Source organism: Polistes fuscatus, unplaced genomic scaffold (assembly GCF_010416935.1).
Source record: "Polistes fuscatus isolate 324 unplaced genomic scaffold, CU_Pfus_HIC Scaffold1, whole genome shotgun sequence".
NCBI lineage: Eukaryota > Metazoa > Arthropoda > Insecta > Hymenoptera > Vespidae > Polistes > Polistes fuscatus.
Genome location: NW_025112997.1, coordinates 1420483 through 1437544, shown reverse-complemented (window position 1 = coordinate 1437544; position 17062 = coordinate 1420483). Strand labels below are relative to the sequence as shown.

Here is a 17062-nt window from a genome sequence, read left to right as displayed (position 1 = left end):
TGTAGATTTCTAACCGCGTGCATTATTATTTTCATGACTAAACGAAAGACCTTTTTACATTTTTTATTTTTTTCTTATTCAGATATGTAAGTTTATAAGAAATAGAAATCAAATACAAATTGTGTGTCACGATCGGTTACTTGTCAGATACATTTTTCTTTTTATAAGTAATTTCATTAAATAAGAGCTTTTAATTAACTAGATTATTTATAATCTAAGAAAATAATTTATGGATACTTCACCCTCCCCATCCTTGATCCCCCCTTTTTTTTTATAAATAACATTTTATATAAAATAATTCGAGATTTTTTAGGGAACATTTTATCGGTATTTCATTGGCTAATAATTAATGTTTGAATATTCATATATCTTTTAATGTAATTTATTCTATATATAAAAATATTATATTATAGTAGATTATTATTATAATAAATTATATTTTGTAGCAATGGTCTCCAGCAGTTAAAAAAAAATTTACAAATTAATTAAATTAAATATTAGAAATTGTTTAATATTAAGTATTAGTAGATAACCTAATAATATAATACAAATGAAAAATTATTATAATAAATGAATATACAGTAATGATCCAATTATCCTAAAAACCGAAAAAAAAACAATATAAATAAAATAAAATATAAAAATATTCAAAATCGTTTTTTAACATTAATTATTATTCAATATTTAATAAATTATAATAATAATAATAAATGAATATACAGTATTAGGGTCAAACTAATAAAACAATTGGCTAATAATTTTCATTTATAAAATTACCAAAAATATATAAAATATAAAAGTATATTGATAAATAAAAAATGAAATAATAAAATTATATTAGATAACATTTAATAGATAATTGATAGTATCAAAACATGTAGGATATTGAATAGATAGTAATTCTTTCTCGACCTACCAAACTTTCCATATGTTCGTAACGGTCCCAGCTACCAATCGGCACAGTATGCTAACCGACTATCTAAGTACTGTTACCTGTTCCATCTCGCAAAACGCATACACACGTGGAACGTGCTGGCAAACAAAGAAAATCTTTTCATATGTGACTATCCTACCAACATTGATTTTTTAAGCAAATATCGTTTTGCAGAACAAATATTTACGCGAGAGAAAAAAAGAAAAAAAAAAGAATTATTCGTTTAACCATCGTATAGTTAATATCGTGATTAATATAAAATATTATAATCATTTACGAGTATATAGTGTGAATGTTTTTTTTCTTTGTATACAAGTATATATTATTAAAACACATTTGTCTCGTTTTCTTTCTAATCGTTGTTGTTTTGATATTGTTAATTGTCGACAATTTGGTTTATTTATTTATTTCTTTCTTTCTTTCTTTCTTTCTTTTATCAACTATAATTAGAATCGTGCATAGTTTTTCGAATAGTTTCTAAGACCTGGTAATATTATTCAGTAGCTTTGAAAATGTATCTATCTGTATGTTTAAGTAATCGTAAGATGTAGCGCGGATGTGCATCAAAGTGGCTCATGAACCGAGTACACCATGCATGCAAATTAGTTACCAAGTCCTCATTTTTTTTTCTTTACCGTTTTTCTATTTATTCTTAAACATAAATTATTATAATAATATCGTTCAAACATTTATTTTATTTTATTTTATTTTATTTTATTCGTTCGAAATTTTATAAAATCGAAATACATACGCGAATACCAAATAAAATAAAATAAAATAAACTAAAATAAAATATATGATTTAAAATTTTGTTGTTTTGTTTTTCCTACCTTTCGATCGAACAAATATCAAATTGAAAATAAATGAATAAAATTAAATCTTTCGAAAGAACGTTAAAATATTTATCTAGTATTTGTTTTATTTTTTTTTTTGGAGAAGAAATTCGAGAAAGATCTCGAATGATTTAAAATAAAACCAAACAAAATAAAACAAAAATAAATAAAATATCGAGATAACAATATAGATCGTTGTTCCAATTGGTCTCGCTCCGTCGACGTTCGCTTTTCTCTCGAGAATGTCCGGCAAATCGAGATATCGAACAGGTTTAAAAAGGTTCCCTCGACAAATTCGAGTGTCTTGTTTATACTACTATAAGGTAGGCGCCGGTTGTTGAATTCAACGATGCGAAACATTTATTTTCACGCCAGCTAACATTTTCCGAATCGATGGAGAATCGATTGTCACTCTTCTTCTTTTTCAAATTTTTATTTCTTGTGTTAAGTAGACCGGAGGATCGAAGACAGGAATCGAAAAACAAGATTCGATCGCGAATTTGTTTTTATTTTTATTTTTATTTTTATTTTTATTTTTATTTTTTTATGCAGCTTTCTATATATATGGTTTATTTTTCGTCAATAATAATAACAATAATAATAATAATAGTTTGTAATATAATATAATAGTTTAATAAAATAAATTGTTTATCCAATTATTTTATTTTTATAACCTTGCGAACGCATTATTTTTATATTTTATTTTTCCGTTATATGTAACAATAATTATTTTCATTATAATTCATTTGGATTGATTACTGAAGTGTCCATTTTATGCGTAGATACAATTTTACTTAATTTCTCTCTACCTGCAGTTTCTTTTTATTTTATATCTTTTTTATTTTATTTTATTTTTATTTTTACCCTAATCTTGCGTAATACTTAAAACCTAAATTAAACGCACTTATCTCGTACGAGACGGATTGGAAAGTGGTAGAACGAATTAACCGATAGAAAGCGTTCAATAATTTTATAACACAGTTTATCTTTTCAAAAATATACGATACATATATATGATGCATTAAATATTTACAAAAAAAAAGGGAAAAAAACAAGAGGAAAAAGAATAAGAAAATAATATTTGAATCGGCAATATAATAAATTAGAACACACGAGTATAATTAAATTCGCATGCAAAATCACGATTGACCTAATCCGAGACTTGTATCATTTTTTTCTTCTTCTTTTTCTTGCATTTACATTCTTGTAACATTTCGTAAGCATTATATTGTGAAGAAGGTGACGTTCATTTCGTATTTCACAACATAGTAGGACATTAATTACACAATAACGAATCACGAAAAACATGTGAGTTTTGTAATATAAAAGAATTAACACGTGAACAATTTTTGTTTCGACAGTGTTTTCCAAATTTGATCTGGTTGACATATTAAAACTCATCAGTATTATTTCGTCATAGCATTCTAAAGTTATAAATTTCGTTTAAAATAATATAATTTAAATAGGATAAAAAAAGTATCTTCTCATAATGCAACGTCTTGTTCTAATTCTAATAAGAATATTCAAATCATTGGGAATATAACTTTCTCTTATAATTAGATAACATTGATTTCAATATTATTAGTATAATTTTCTTTTATATATAATTACATATATTATGTATTAAATTATTTATACGAAATTGATGTGATTTAATAAATGATAAATGAATACAATAATATTAAAAAAATAAAATAAAATAAAATAATAATAATAATAATAATAATAATTTTTCGAATAACACGTAGTAAAAATATTTTTCTTATATTTTGTCTTAGTTAATATAAAATTAAATTACATATACGCATAATTGGATGTATTAATATGTAATATATTTAATTGTAAAATAGATTGAACGTTTAGACATTACTATCGAAAGTAATCATTAAACACTTTTTATTATATTCTTCCTGAATGAACGGAAAATAAACCGGTTTATCATATGATATTATGAAAATAAGATTGGACAAAAAAAAGAACTGGAATATTACAGAAAAAAATACAATATATGAATTTATTAATGTATGCAGAACTAAATGACTTCCTTTGGATAAACTAGTACATATATTTATTCGTATACGACAAAAGAGGATATTGCGAGGTAGAGAACAAAAAATATCATTCCTCGTGTGTTAAAGCTTTCATTCATTTTTGTTGTTGTTCCACATATCTCTCTTTCTTTCGTCATTCGTGTGAAAAATTTTATACCGATAATTTCTAAAAACAATCAATGCTCTCGTATTCTTATTTGTCATAGAAAATTATTCGAAAATTATTACCATAATTAATATAACGAAATACAAAATTCAAAAAAATAATAATAATAAATAAATAAATAAATAATTAATTAATTAAAAATAATTAATATTTTTAACTATATAAATTATAAATATAAATATATAATTATTTATTAAATAAGTGTTTGACTCAAAACTTTTCAACCCTATTCGTGGTAGAGTCAAAATTCTTTTTCTTTTTTTTTTCTTTTTTATTATTCAAATCTTTAATTTACGTATTTTTTTATTGAAAATATTCGGAACAGTATTAAAAAAAATTGTTGTTTATTCAATTTTCATAATTTCGTTTCTAAAAAAGGAAGAGAGAGAGAGTGAGAAAAGTAGGTGTGGGAAGTAAAGAGGGTTAATTATAGTTAATAAAAAAAAAAAAAAAGTTGTCAAGTTAAGGATGTAACCAGTATTCTTCAAGTGAACCGGAACTTTTAAACTTCACACCATAGATTAGGATCGTACGTATTTATGTTACGCATGCAATTGTTTTATTCCGGTGAAACGTTTCTTCCGGTTATATAAATGTTTTTCTCTTTCTCTCTTTAGATTATTATTTTCTTTTTTCTTTTTTTTTTTCTTTACCAGTCAAAGATACATAATTCACGCGTGTGGGGTGGTAAATGCGTGAATTCGTAACGAGTTCTTTTACTTCTGATAATTATTATATAATCGTGAATTATACGTAATTATGTAATAATTCGATGTGTTGAAAAAAGATTACGATCGAGATCGATTTATCGAATTTATTAGATCAATTTTAGATTACAATTTCTTGTAATTAGTTTCTAATTCTAGTTTGTTATATTTTTTTTTTCTTTTGATCGATACGAGAATCGGTTAACGCATAACAATTATTTTTCATTTATTTTATTATACAGTTTCTTTTAAATCGATTGATACGATATATAATTTATAAAATTACAATTGTTAATTTATTTTATTTTTTGTTAATTGTTAATTTATTTTATTTAATCGTTGAATCGCAACTAAAAATTTACGATTGAATTTTGCGAGGGCCGCCATTTTTGTGTTGGGTGTATTTCGCTTCTTTAATCTTTTTTCTATATTTAAATATTACTTTATTTTTATTGAAATTATTTCTATAAATTATTAATCCCTGTAGGATCTATCGATCGATCAGTAAATATAATTATTTAACTTATGCTTTTGCATCCATCGGTATTTGCAATTAAATTCCTAGTCGTCTGAGGACGGAAGTTAAGAAGCGGTACCGGAAATGAGAGCTCCGACTCTCGAGTAACTCAGTTTCCATTGGTTTTATCAAGATGTAGGTTAGCATTAGGTCATAGTAAGAAATTTTAACACTATCTTTCCTTTTTTTTTGCGCGCGCGATCTATAAACAATAATATTCGAATTAATTAACAAACAAAGCGAAATTTCCAATTATTATTTTGCGATATATTACGTTCTTTTATTTTATTGTTGAGATTGTTTGATATAATTTACTATTGTCGTTGCAACGTTTGTTAAATATATATTTCAAGTTATTTTTTGAAATATTATCTTCAATGAATTTATAAAATCCAAAAATATAGGCATTAGAAACTCTAACTCTCGATCGATTATTATTAGAATATACAGGATATACTTTTAGATACGGTTATTTCATTTCAATATCGTATCGAAAGTAAAATGCGTATTGCGAATATAATTTCGATTCATTTTCTTATAAATATAATAACTATTTTGTGATCCGGAACAAAAGAAAGTTTATATTACAGGTTAAAAAACTTGTACGCAATCTAAGAAAAAGCGAGAGTGTTCGAAATTAAAAATACAATAATAATAATAATAATAATAATATTATTATTATAATTATTATTTCTTTTAAATAAAGAATATTTTTCTTTATTTTTTAACTAAAATTGTATTTGAAAAAAAGAGAAAATTATAAAAAAAATTATAAAAAAAATTATAAAAAATATAAATATATATATTTATTGGAAATATTGAAAAAAAGACAATATTGTTGAACATATTAGAAACGTGTGCATATCAAACGTTCTTGGTGGTAATAATAAATTAATAAAAATAACATTCCTTTACATTGAACGTTCACTTTTGCGGTTGATCAGCCGTAAATACTATGCGAGAAACGTGACCACAAAACGCAACCCTGGCCACGAGGGGGCGAGTACAACACCTTTCTAAACAAGATCTATGAAATTTTCTATTCTCGCGAATGAAAAGTTAGAAGAGAGAGAATCTTAGAAAGGAAGTTTTAACCACTAAAAGGCTACGATTACACCGACAAGAAAAAGTTCAAGGTTCGATGACCGATCTGTATATTAACCCTTTGCACTCGAGCGCCGCCGATACGGCGCCCGGCCGATTTCAAGTGTCAACTCAACCAAAACTAATTACAGAGTGTAGTATTTATCAAAGTTTGTTTTTTTCGACATATAAATGAATAAACTGATGATATTTTATTATTTCGATACGCTTATTTGTTTATAAATGTTTGTAAAGTACCTGTAAAATGTCTACTTAATTTGGCCGAAATCGTCTCGAGTTGCTGGTTCGCGCAAGCGAAAAAGGCCTCGAGTGCAAAGGGTTAATTTATTTAGATTATTATTATGAACAATTTTTGTTGAACATAAAATTTATCATTTCATATCGATGATAATTCAATATTATCTATTTTGTTTTTTTTTCTCTTTTCTTTTTTTAATATTTTTTATTATTCAAAAAGATGCAATTAATATAAAAATTATTATTAGTATTATATGGTATAGTAATGTTCAACTATTTGATATATGATTTGTTAGATTGTTATGTGATACAAATTAAGTGAGTGTAACGTATACAGGTGTCTTCGACCCAATGACGTGAAACTTTCACTAACACGATCGGTTGTTATATCTCCTCGTTCATCACACTATAAGTCGAGATTAAGATCATGGTTTTGATCCTTGTTACGATATTTGATATATTATTGAATTGCTTGATAAGTTTATACCGATTTATAAATGAATTATTTAATTAGATTAATTTTTTTCGAAAAATTGGTTAAATCATTTTCATCAACCATAAGATTTATGCATTACATTGTACGAAAAACTAATGCCGATTAATATTTTTTATAAATTACATAAATTCTTTTTTTTTTCTAATCCTCCGTCGGTAAGGTAGATTTTATGAACACCCCGTGGGGTTGATTTTTTTTTATGTTATAGTTATTTAAAAAAAATCTAACAAAATTCACTGATATTCTTTAGGGTCTCTAAAATATTATTTAACAATTTATTTTGTTATTTACGATTTTAAATTAAAAATAAACATAACATTGATCTCCTAAAAGATCCACGTTGCCGGTGGAGGAGTTAAAAATCGATACGATTAATATTTTGTTGGTTTTTTTTTTTTTTCTTTTTTTAAATAGGTATGAACTTTTCGAATAATTCGATATTTTATTTATTCGTCAACACTATTTATTTAAATAATTGAATCTTTAAAATTATTAATCTTAATAAAATGATATAAGTATAGTTCAAATTTTTTTTTCTTTTTAAACAAGAAAAAATAAATAGAAAAAATTATTTATATATATTAATGTAAGAAACGAAGCGGAAGAACAGTAACACGGTCTGATGATCGTACGAATATCTCGGACAAACGGACCACTTATTGCCATGCTCGTTGAACGTTTCACGTGCAAATCTTCATAGATTTCACCGCGATGATAACTATAGGCATATTCTCAGCTGATCGTTAATCTTAATACTTCGTTTTGTATATAAAAAAAGAGAACATCAAATATTTAAAAGATACGTTATCGTTTCGAAATTCATTAAAAAGAAAAAAAAAAAATTACAAACACTTTATTCCAATCCTTGCTAATTTTTACATAATTACTCGATAATTAATTCATTTCTTTTTTTTTTCTTTTAGACTAGGATGTATTTAATATTTTGTACCTTCTTCTTCTTCTTCTTCTTTTTTTTTTTTTTTTAACATCTTCAAAATTTCCATCCACATTTCTAGACATTTAACGCTTTGCACTCGAAGTTTTTTTTTTTTCATTTATATTACCAGCAACTCAAAGTAATTTCAATAGAAAAAATCATATTCACATATTATAAATAAATGGTATGTTGTAGATTAAATTGAATTTGCTTTAGTTTTTTTTTTTTTATCGTCTCCATAGCGTAGCCCTCGAGTGCAAAAGGTTAATAATCTTCTAATTATTTCGAACAAATATTTCATCATATACATTCTTCAGTATTTTTTCGTTTAATGTTTTATTTTCTTCTCTTATCGTGAATTAAATGTACGATATCATTTATTGATTTATACCGAAATAAATTGTGTGAATTCTGATGAAATTGGATATATAGATAATTGACTTTTTCTTTTTGTTTTCTTTTTTTATAATTATTGAAATTGAATATTACAAAAAATAGAACGAAGTAATGATTTGTATGGTATGTACGTGTATTAAGTTAAATTCTTTGAAAGGAAAGATCGCATAGACTATAGAACGTTGGTACTGTCCCGTAGCATGGTTCAAGGACGGACGGTATAGACCGAAGACGATAGCCACAAGATACATGCGTGGGTGCATTAACCCTTCGAAGTTCACGGCAAAATAGATGGAATGCCAATGTATAATAGTTCTTCTTCTCACAGTTATTTCTTTTATTTTTATTTTTATATATATATACAACATTTTTTATTTGTATATAATAATCACATTAGATCCCAATTTAAATCAAATCTTTAAACGAACTATTTTATATTTTTCATTCATTTGAATTCGATTGAACGCATTATGATTATTATTAATATTATTATTCTTATTATCTAAAGATATTAAATTAAAAGATTATGATAAAAAGATTTGTAATTAATTTCAAATGCATCTTATTTACTCACTCATTGTTTCTTCTTAAATATCTTCAAAGTTATTCTAAACACAATTAATCTTCTTTTATAATATTCTTATTCTTCTTCACAAATGTGTTTTCTTTGATCCATGATAATCAATGATGATAATGATGATGATGATGATGATGATTATCTTATATCAACAATTAGAATAATTGTGATTAAGATTAAAGTTTGCATTCAGTGGAACAAGCATAGCGAAACCTTTGATCTTCAACGAACTGCATCCACATTGATGATAATCATACGATTGAATTTCCGTATAATATATAAAAAGAAATAAATTAATCGAATGATAGTTCGTTGTACACCTGTCCTATTGCACACCTGTTCACTAAAAGTATTTAATTTTTGTTTTTCTTCTTGTTGTTTAAATCACGTTGAATAAACACGACACAGATTTTACGTATTTTTTCTTTATATTTATTGTAAAAAAAAATTGAGATCAAATATATATAACAGAAGATGGAAAGAAGAAGAAGAAAACAAACAAACAAACAAACAAAAAATGAAAATAAAAAAAAAAAGAAAAATGGAGTCTGACCCCCGGGGGTTAGCACACCACACCGTTAACTTCTTCTTTCGAACTCACATCGGCGTCGAGGTTTTGTACTCGACTGCGACAAGTCTTCTGAGGAAGACTCTGACCAGCCCCCCTAGAATCCTGTCTCCTGCCTGAACGAACTAACTGTTGGAGTAGGGTTGTATCTAAAAGGTAGGCATGGTGTGTAGTAGAGGTGGATATACACCTTTCCAAAGAAGGTTCTCTTCTTCTCTCTTTTGTGTTATACCTGCATATGTAATATCGTTTCATAAAAAAAAAAGCTGAAACACCTTGAAAACACCCATACATTATTTAACCCCTTTTCCAATTAATTTTATTTGATTTTTTTTTATATTTTTTTGTACACCTAAATTCTTGTATATTTCGTCAAATATACAAGAACGTATATTTCATTTTTATATTAACCCCTTATATTTGAGATTCTTTTTTTTTTTCTTTTTTCTTTTTTCAAATTAAATCTACACTTGTAATATTGTTCCATAAAGAAAAATATGGAAATACTTTGACCAAACCTATACATTAACCCCTTGTCCAATTAATCTTTTTTTTTATCTTTTTATTTTTTATACAATAAAATTCTTGTATAATTTCTTCAAATTACATCTGCACGTGTAATATTGGTCTTACAGACAACAAACAGAAACAGATGATCCTAAATTTATTAGCCTACCAATTGATTTTATTTTACTTTTTTTTTTCTTTTCTTTTTATATATATATTATTTGTAATATTACAAAATGAGTGAAACTAACATAAGTTATGTAAATATAGGATATTAAAATAATAGTGAGAATTTGATTAATCTTTTTCTTTTAATGTTTCATAAAAGAAAAAGTGAAGAGAAGAAAGTAAGAATAAGAATAAGAATTTATTCTCATTGAAATAATATTATTACAACGAGATAATCTTTTTTTTTTTTTACATTGTTCTTATATTAAAATTTTACATTCGATGTGATAAACTACGCGATATGTTTTACATCGTGGTAATAAAATTATGTTTTTTATATAATTTACAACGTAAATATGATTTACAGGAAAGAAAAGATTCGTGAAATTTATAAAATCGATACTTTTTAACAAACGAAGTGTACGACCAGACGAGAAAACCAGTTTAACCGTTAACTTTTGTCTCGTTCGAATCAACTTTGATATTTCGGTCATCTTGTGATTAAAAAAAAAAATAAAAAAATATTAAAGAAGACTCATTTGGTATTGTTAACCGAATTGTATTCTTGTTTATATATATATAAAAAAAAGAATAAGAACTGTAAAATTCAACGTGCAGTAATTCTTACAATTTTATTCTTTTAGAATTGCTCCTGGTTTCCCAGACTCCGTTAGAACTTGTTTGTTACATCAAAAATTACAGGTACATTAGTTTTGATTTTTGAAAATTATTTTACAAGAATTTATTTGTACAAATTATTTGATTATTATAGATGATGAATTGTTGCATCGAAAGGAAGAAAAATAGGGAAGATTCGATTAATAAATCACAGAGCGTAGAATACGAAGACTTTGAAACAGGTATAGTAATGTAATATTAATATATATATATATATATAATAATTATTACATTGAAATTGGTAGCAAAATAATATAATATATATTATTACTATTAATATACATTTGTTGTAGAATCAGAGGAGGAAGAATTTTTTGAATGTACAAGCGAAGTATTAGAAAATGCAGGAACGAATGCACAAATAAAAGCAAAACATTTGTTATGGAATAAGCCAGCTGGAAGATCCGCAAAGCATCCATCATTGAGGTACAATTAATAAATAAGTATAAATATTAATCATATAAATAAATTGATTGATTAGGTAATTAATTAAATAAATATTTGATTATCGATAAATCTAAGACACGTGATATGACATATATTGAATATTTGTAGACTATTACAAACAGGTGATCCTCTTTATTTACCTGTAACACAAGATCCTGTTCCAAAAACGGAAGACCAATTGGAAGAAGACGCTCAAGTAATGATGCAGCTGGGAACCGATAAATATGCGTCGGAAATGCGAGCCCGTATGATGAGCGCTTCGTTGCTTTCCGACATGGAATCTTTTAAAGTATATAAATGATATTATTTAAATAACAGGTGTTAACAAAATATATTAAAAGTTTAACGAAAAAGAATTGTAATAAATGTTTTATTCGTTATAATATAATAATAATTCATTTTATATTTTGACAAGATATAATTTAAAATTAAATGTATAATATAATAATAATATTATTTTTTTTTTTTTAATTAAATAGGCTGCTAATCCAGGTGCAATATTAGAAGATTTTATTAGATGGTATTCTCCTCGTGATTGGATTGAAGATAAAGGAACCAATGAATGGGGTCAACCAAATGGTCAGTTAATATATCTTAAATATTTATTCTAAATATTATTTTTATAAGATTTTTTTAAACGTATAGTTACACAACGAAGAGAATTTTTAAATTACTATTACTAACGATTAATAATACAATTAAATAGAAATAAATAAAATATATACTTTGTAGGTCATCTCTCACCAAGAATGTTAATTCCCGAGAATGCATGGTCAACGACCTGGGCATCGGCCCAACCTGTACCAGCTCATCGTCAAAAACGATTATTCGATGACACGAGAGAAGCTGAAAAAGTTCTTCACTTTCTAAGCTCCAGAAGACTCGGCCAAGTCGCCAGACTTCTTTTACCATCATTAACGCACGCCGCGCTTTATACTTTGAATTTACAAAAACAAGAGGCCTTGCCTAATTTACCGGACGTTGCACAGAGTATATTAAATAAGTTGCAATACGTTACCAAACCGCTTCATCAAAAATTACAGCTCTACGAGGTAAACTCTCGTTATTCAAAAGTTAATTATATTTGTTTGTATTATATTGTTGTATTAATAATGCATATTCGGTTATGTTTCCTCTTTTTTTTTAGGAAATAACACGCGATATCGAAGGCGTAGAAGCTTTAGTTGCGCAGGTTAATTCATTGCAATTGAAATTAGGAGGAAGCGACGATTCCAAAGAATTTACATCATTTTTAATAGAATTAATGAGAGGAAAGGAAGTTGTTGTACCTAATGGGTCAAGAGGAAATATTGGGGCTCGTATAATGTCAATGTTTCGAGATGCTCAAAAAGTAAGACATGGATAGTTTTGCGTTTTTTGTTTAACAAAAAGAAAAAAAGAAACGCATTACGACAAAAAATCAATTGTAATTGTTGCTTTAGGCTGCGCATATGATGACCACCGTAGGTACAAGTCATGAAGCGGATATAAATGGAGATAGCAAATACAAAACATTCCCAGAACCATCCTGGAAGGAATTTATTTTACGAGCTATGACGCCTAGACCTTCGGTGGTTTCGTCGTTACAACCTCAAAGGATGTACGCGTGCCTTCATCGAGATTCCATTCGTTTAGCTGGCTCATTTTCAGAGGACACTGTATTTTTATAATTCATGATTGAAAAGGTAAATTCAATCGTAAGTTTCGATATGTGCGGATTGTACAAAATTTTTCTAACACTTAACTATGAATTATATTTCTTTTTGTATTTCTCTCTCTCCCTTTTTTTTTCTAAAACGATCAATCTTTACATATTTATTGGATTAATCGACGATGGTTTTTTAATGCGTGTATTTTTATGCGTAATGTTTTTAAGAAAAACACAATTGTTTGCAATGTTTCTTCTTACAATTATGTTCATTACTTTTCGATACAAAGTATTACATGCTTTTTCTTTTCTTTTTATTATTATTATTATTATTATTATTATTATTTCACAAAAAAATAATTAATTTAATATAGATAAATATGTATAATTATTAAATAATTATTATATTTATTCCAATGAAAAAAATACTTTCTTATCGAGTGCTGATTTGCCGAAAATGTAATTTGATACGATATCGTTAATTTCTTCCAGAGCTAATTGAGCGTGTAGACGTAAGACTGGATCTTTATCGTTGTCTCTTAAATGTATTAAAACACGATGTAATTCACACAAATCTCTACCAAGCTTGGTTAAAGCATCTTTTTCTAAACCACGAAGTAACAAAGTGATGACTAAAACCGCCGCTCTACGACATTCGGGTGTTTTGTCCGTCTTTATGATACATGTAATGCAGAAGATTATCTACAAATGTTATTTTCATTATTTCCAATGATTTATATATTTTAACGATGTTTTTGTTAAATAATAAAAATGTATTTTATTTACCTCTATCATAACATTTCCAAGATGGAAACCTAATACTTTACAAAGTTCTCCAAGACAAGAAAGACTCGATGCACGTATTAATGGATCTGGATCACGTGCACCGCATAAAAATCCATTAACAAGTATATTCTTATACACGTAAGCTATCTTACCTGGAAATATTATATGTATAAAATAATTTATGTTAACATTTTATTATTTTTGTTTATAGGATTATGCTGATAATACCATTTAACTTGAAAAATCTTAAACACCATATATAAATTCTCTTACCTAATTGTCTTGTCGTTCTTACAAGTATTTCACCAAGTTTTATTCTACTTTGTACAGAAATATCACAGGTTGCAATACGTTGAGGCATACATATGTACTCTTCAACCAATATTACTATTATCTCTTTAGGATACATTACAGCCAAAGCGCACATACCATTTATCGCAGCAAGATAAATGAACGAATCTTCATGTTTCAAATTTTCCTGTATTTATTAGATTAAAAGTATATAAATATATTTATTTATTATAAGGGATAAGAAAGACTAGAGATAATAAACCCACTTGAAACAAACGTAAGATAATAGTTTTCCTGGCAACAGCGATTGGATCCTTTATTTCAATTAATTTTGTTAACGTTATAATCCCATGAGCACGTACTGGAAGCAATGGATCTGACAAATCTTTAATAGCTTCTTCAAATTTATTAAATCTTTTATTATCTACAGATAAATCGTCGTAATACGTTTGATTAGATTCTTCTTTGCATTCGATGAGCCGAATTATTTCTTTTATCAACGCTACCAACTGCGACGGCATCGTAGAATCGTTAATTCGTTCATTTAAATATTTTGCAAATGATTCGAAACGCGTTCGATTTAACGTTTTATCTTCGGAACTTATAATCATTTTGATTAACATCAAACTAATGTAAATAACTTCGTGATCGTCGCTTTCACTATTATTTTGTTTTTGGATTATTTTCTCGTCGAATAAAGATTTAATAAAATTCAACAACGGTTCAGGATTTTTCAATTGCGCTTCTTGAACAACAGATTTGGTAGTCAAATTCGATAGGAGTTTAATAGTAACTAATTGTTTTTCTACACGTTCCATTACATCATAAGATGTTTCTAATACATTATCAGAAATCAATTTATTAGAATTGGATAATAATTTTAACAAATAAGAGAATAAATTAGTAATAAGTACTTCATCGAGGGATATTAAATCAAACAAACTATCAGCTAGTTCTTCGTATGCTAAATTTTGTTCGATTCCTATAATTTCAACTCCACCATTGGATCCAAATTTTACGGATATGTATTTACCAAAATTTTCTTTCGTATTATATCCAAGGAACGCAGAGAAAAGATCATTTTGCAAATCGTCTTCGTGAAGAAGTTTCAGTAATAATTGTCTGACTTTGTTTCTTAACAAGCAAGCACTGGATCTTATTTTGTTATGAATGGAAAACAATGGAATGGTTATAATTGACATAAGCTTGATAGGCAAAGTTTTAAATTGCGTTTCACTTGACGTGAAACAAGTCAAAAGATTTTCTATGCATGTGTTCAATTCACTTTCAGGTACTTTGTGATCCACATTTGTAATTAATAATGGTCTCATTATAATATCGATAATATTTTTCTTGCAAATATTAGGGCTACTTTCGTAAAGAGTTACTATACAGTTGTGAGCTATTATCCAGTAATTATTGAGATTTTTTAACGTTAAAAAATTTAAAAGCTGAAACAAATAAACAAAATTTGTTGTTTTAGATAAATATTATTAATTAGTTAATAATTTAAATGAATAGTTTAATAATATACCTGTGGACATATGGCTTCGTAATACTTATTTTGATCGGTTTCATGTGGTGTGGCAATCAACCTAGAGATTACATCTAGCTTGTTCCAATCAGTTCCCAAATCTAACATTGTGTCATCGCACAATGTATTAATCAATGACAGCACTCCATTAGGTTGTTGAATTTTATGTATTAAATGTTGTCTAGTTTTTTTAGAAATCCATAAGGGTGCTTCTTTATTTCCAAGAATTACCATTAATTCCTTCATAATTAAATACTGTGGACAACTATCAAATAAACGTTCTAATTCAGACAAAAATTGTTTCTGATCATATCGTAATTTTTTGTACAAATCAACGGTCATCACAAATTCTTTCTCGTTCATTTCCTTTTCTTGTTTCAAAGGTAATTCTTCTTCATTAGGTTTTTTTAAAGGAGCATATGATAATTGCAACAATGCTGCGATTAATGAACCAATGTGGGAAAGAACGGCTGGTCGTAAAAAATTTCGATTGTAATATTCAATAAGAGAATGGCTTGACAAACATAATCTCTCATATTTCTGTAAAATAGTTGTCTTTTCTTCGCTTAATTTCAATGCTCTGGGACATAGCTTTTTCATATCGACACCAATTCCAGGTAACAAGCATTGTATTATTCCTATTGATACTATTAACTCTATTGCTGTTTTAAACAATTTATATCTTTTAACATTAATGTAATCATTAGTTTCTTCTATTATTTGAACCTTTTTTAGTACGTACGTGATTATTTGGATATATTGGTATCTGTAGTATTAAAAGATTATTTATTATTAATTGAATAAAATTATATAAAAAAGATAACAATATACAAAACCTTATATCTGAATTACTATTTGGAGATTTATTTTCACCAAATATTGTATATTTATCATCTTCTGATAAATGAGCAAGTGTCTCGTTCACAATTTCTTCTAATTTATTTTCAAAATCATTAACTTCTATAAAAAATAAAATACAATTGTACATGTAGTTTAAATATAATTTTGGTAAAAGAAATGAAATAATACACTTACCAATTTTATTTGTTGTTAATATATATAATATCTGCATGTATTTAAGTTGGTCTGATTTTTCCATTATTTTATTTTTTATTAAATGTTTAGCGAGAATATGATGGTGAATTGAAGACGGTGGATTGAAGTAGCAAGGCTTGCGGCCATCTTCTATGATCGACAGAGCGTCAGTAACAGCGAGCGCGTGATGATGCGTAGTTGACGAAAGACTGAGCACAAAAAAGTTGGCATAGAATCGCAATAACAGAAAAAAATGAATAAGTGTTCTTGATTGCTCACTAAATTGCTCAATCAAAATCCATAATTGCTCACTTTAATAATTAATTTCTTAATTAGTTATTAATAATTGAAAAATCGAAAAATCGAAAACAACTTTATTTTGTCAAATATTTTGTATTTATCATTAATTAGTTGAAAATAGTTATTACACTTTGAAAAATTATGA

The 17062-nt window shown here is 26.6% G+C and overlaps 2 protein-coding genes across 4 annotated transcripts in view; one reads left to right on the top strand and one right to left on the bottom strand.

Annotated features, from left to right (window-relative positions):
- LOC122514100 (rab3 GTPase-activating protein catalytic subunit) overlaps window positions 1-13545 on the top strand; it is a 24681-nt gene extending 11136 nt beyond the window's left edge. Inside the window, exons 7-15 of the mRNA XM_043630761.1 lie at window positions 10843-10900; window positions 10971-11058; window positions 11170-11302; window positions 11432-11612; window positions 11803-11902; window positions 12056-12375; window positions 12471-12674; window positions 12766-13008; window positions 13464-13545. Coding sequence (XP_043486696.1) covers window positions 10843-10900; window positions 10971-11058; window positions 11170-11302; window positions 11432-11612; window positions 11803-11902; window positions 12056-12375; window positions 12471-12674; window positions 12766-12993 — 1312 coding nt within the window. The 3' untranslated portion in view covers window positions 12994-13008; window positions 13464-13545. The remainder of the gene's footprint in view (window positions 1-10842; window positions 10901-10970; window positions 11059-11169; window positions 11303-11431; window positions 11613-11802; window positions 11903-12055; window positions 12376-12470; window positions 12675-12765; window positions 13009-13463) is intronic.
- Window positions 13213-17062, bottom strand: LOC122514085 (transport and Golgi organization protein 6 homolog). Of its 3 annotated transcripts, XM_043630744.1 has the most exons (8): window positions 17046-17062; window positions 16618-16826; window positions 16419-16542; window positions 15583-16348; window positions 14315-15499; window positions 14031-14235; window positions 13758-13909; window positions 13213-13673 (listed from the first exon to the last, which is right to left on the bottom strand). In XM_043630744.1, exons 2-8 carry the CDS (start codon window positions 16679-16681, stop codon window positions 13380-13382), a joined length of 2790 nt encoding a protein of 929 aa, XP_043486679.1. In that variant the 5' UTR covers window positions 16682-16826; window positions 17046-17062; the 3' UTR covers window positions 13213-13379. The 3 variants fall into 3 exon arrangements, with proteins under 3 accessions (XP_043486679.1, XP_043486669.1, XP_043486685.1); XM_043630734.1 differs by lacking the exon at window positions 17046-17062 and having other exon boundaries at window positions 16618-16870; XM_043630750.1 differs by lacking the exons at window positions 16618-16826; window positions 17046-17062 and having other exon boundaries at window positions 15583-16244; window positions 16325-16348; window positions 16419-16486.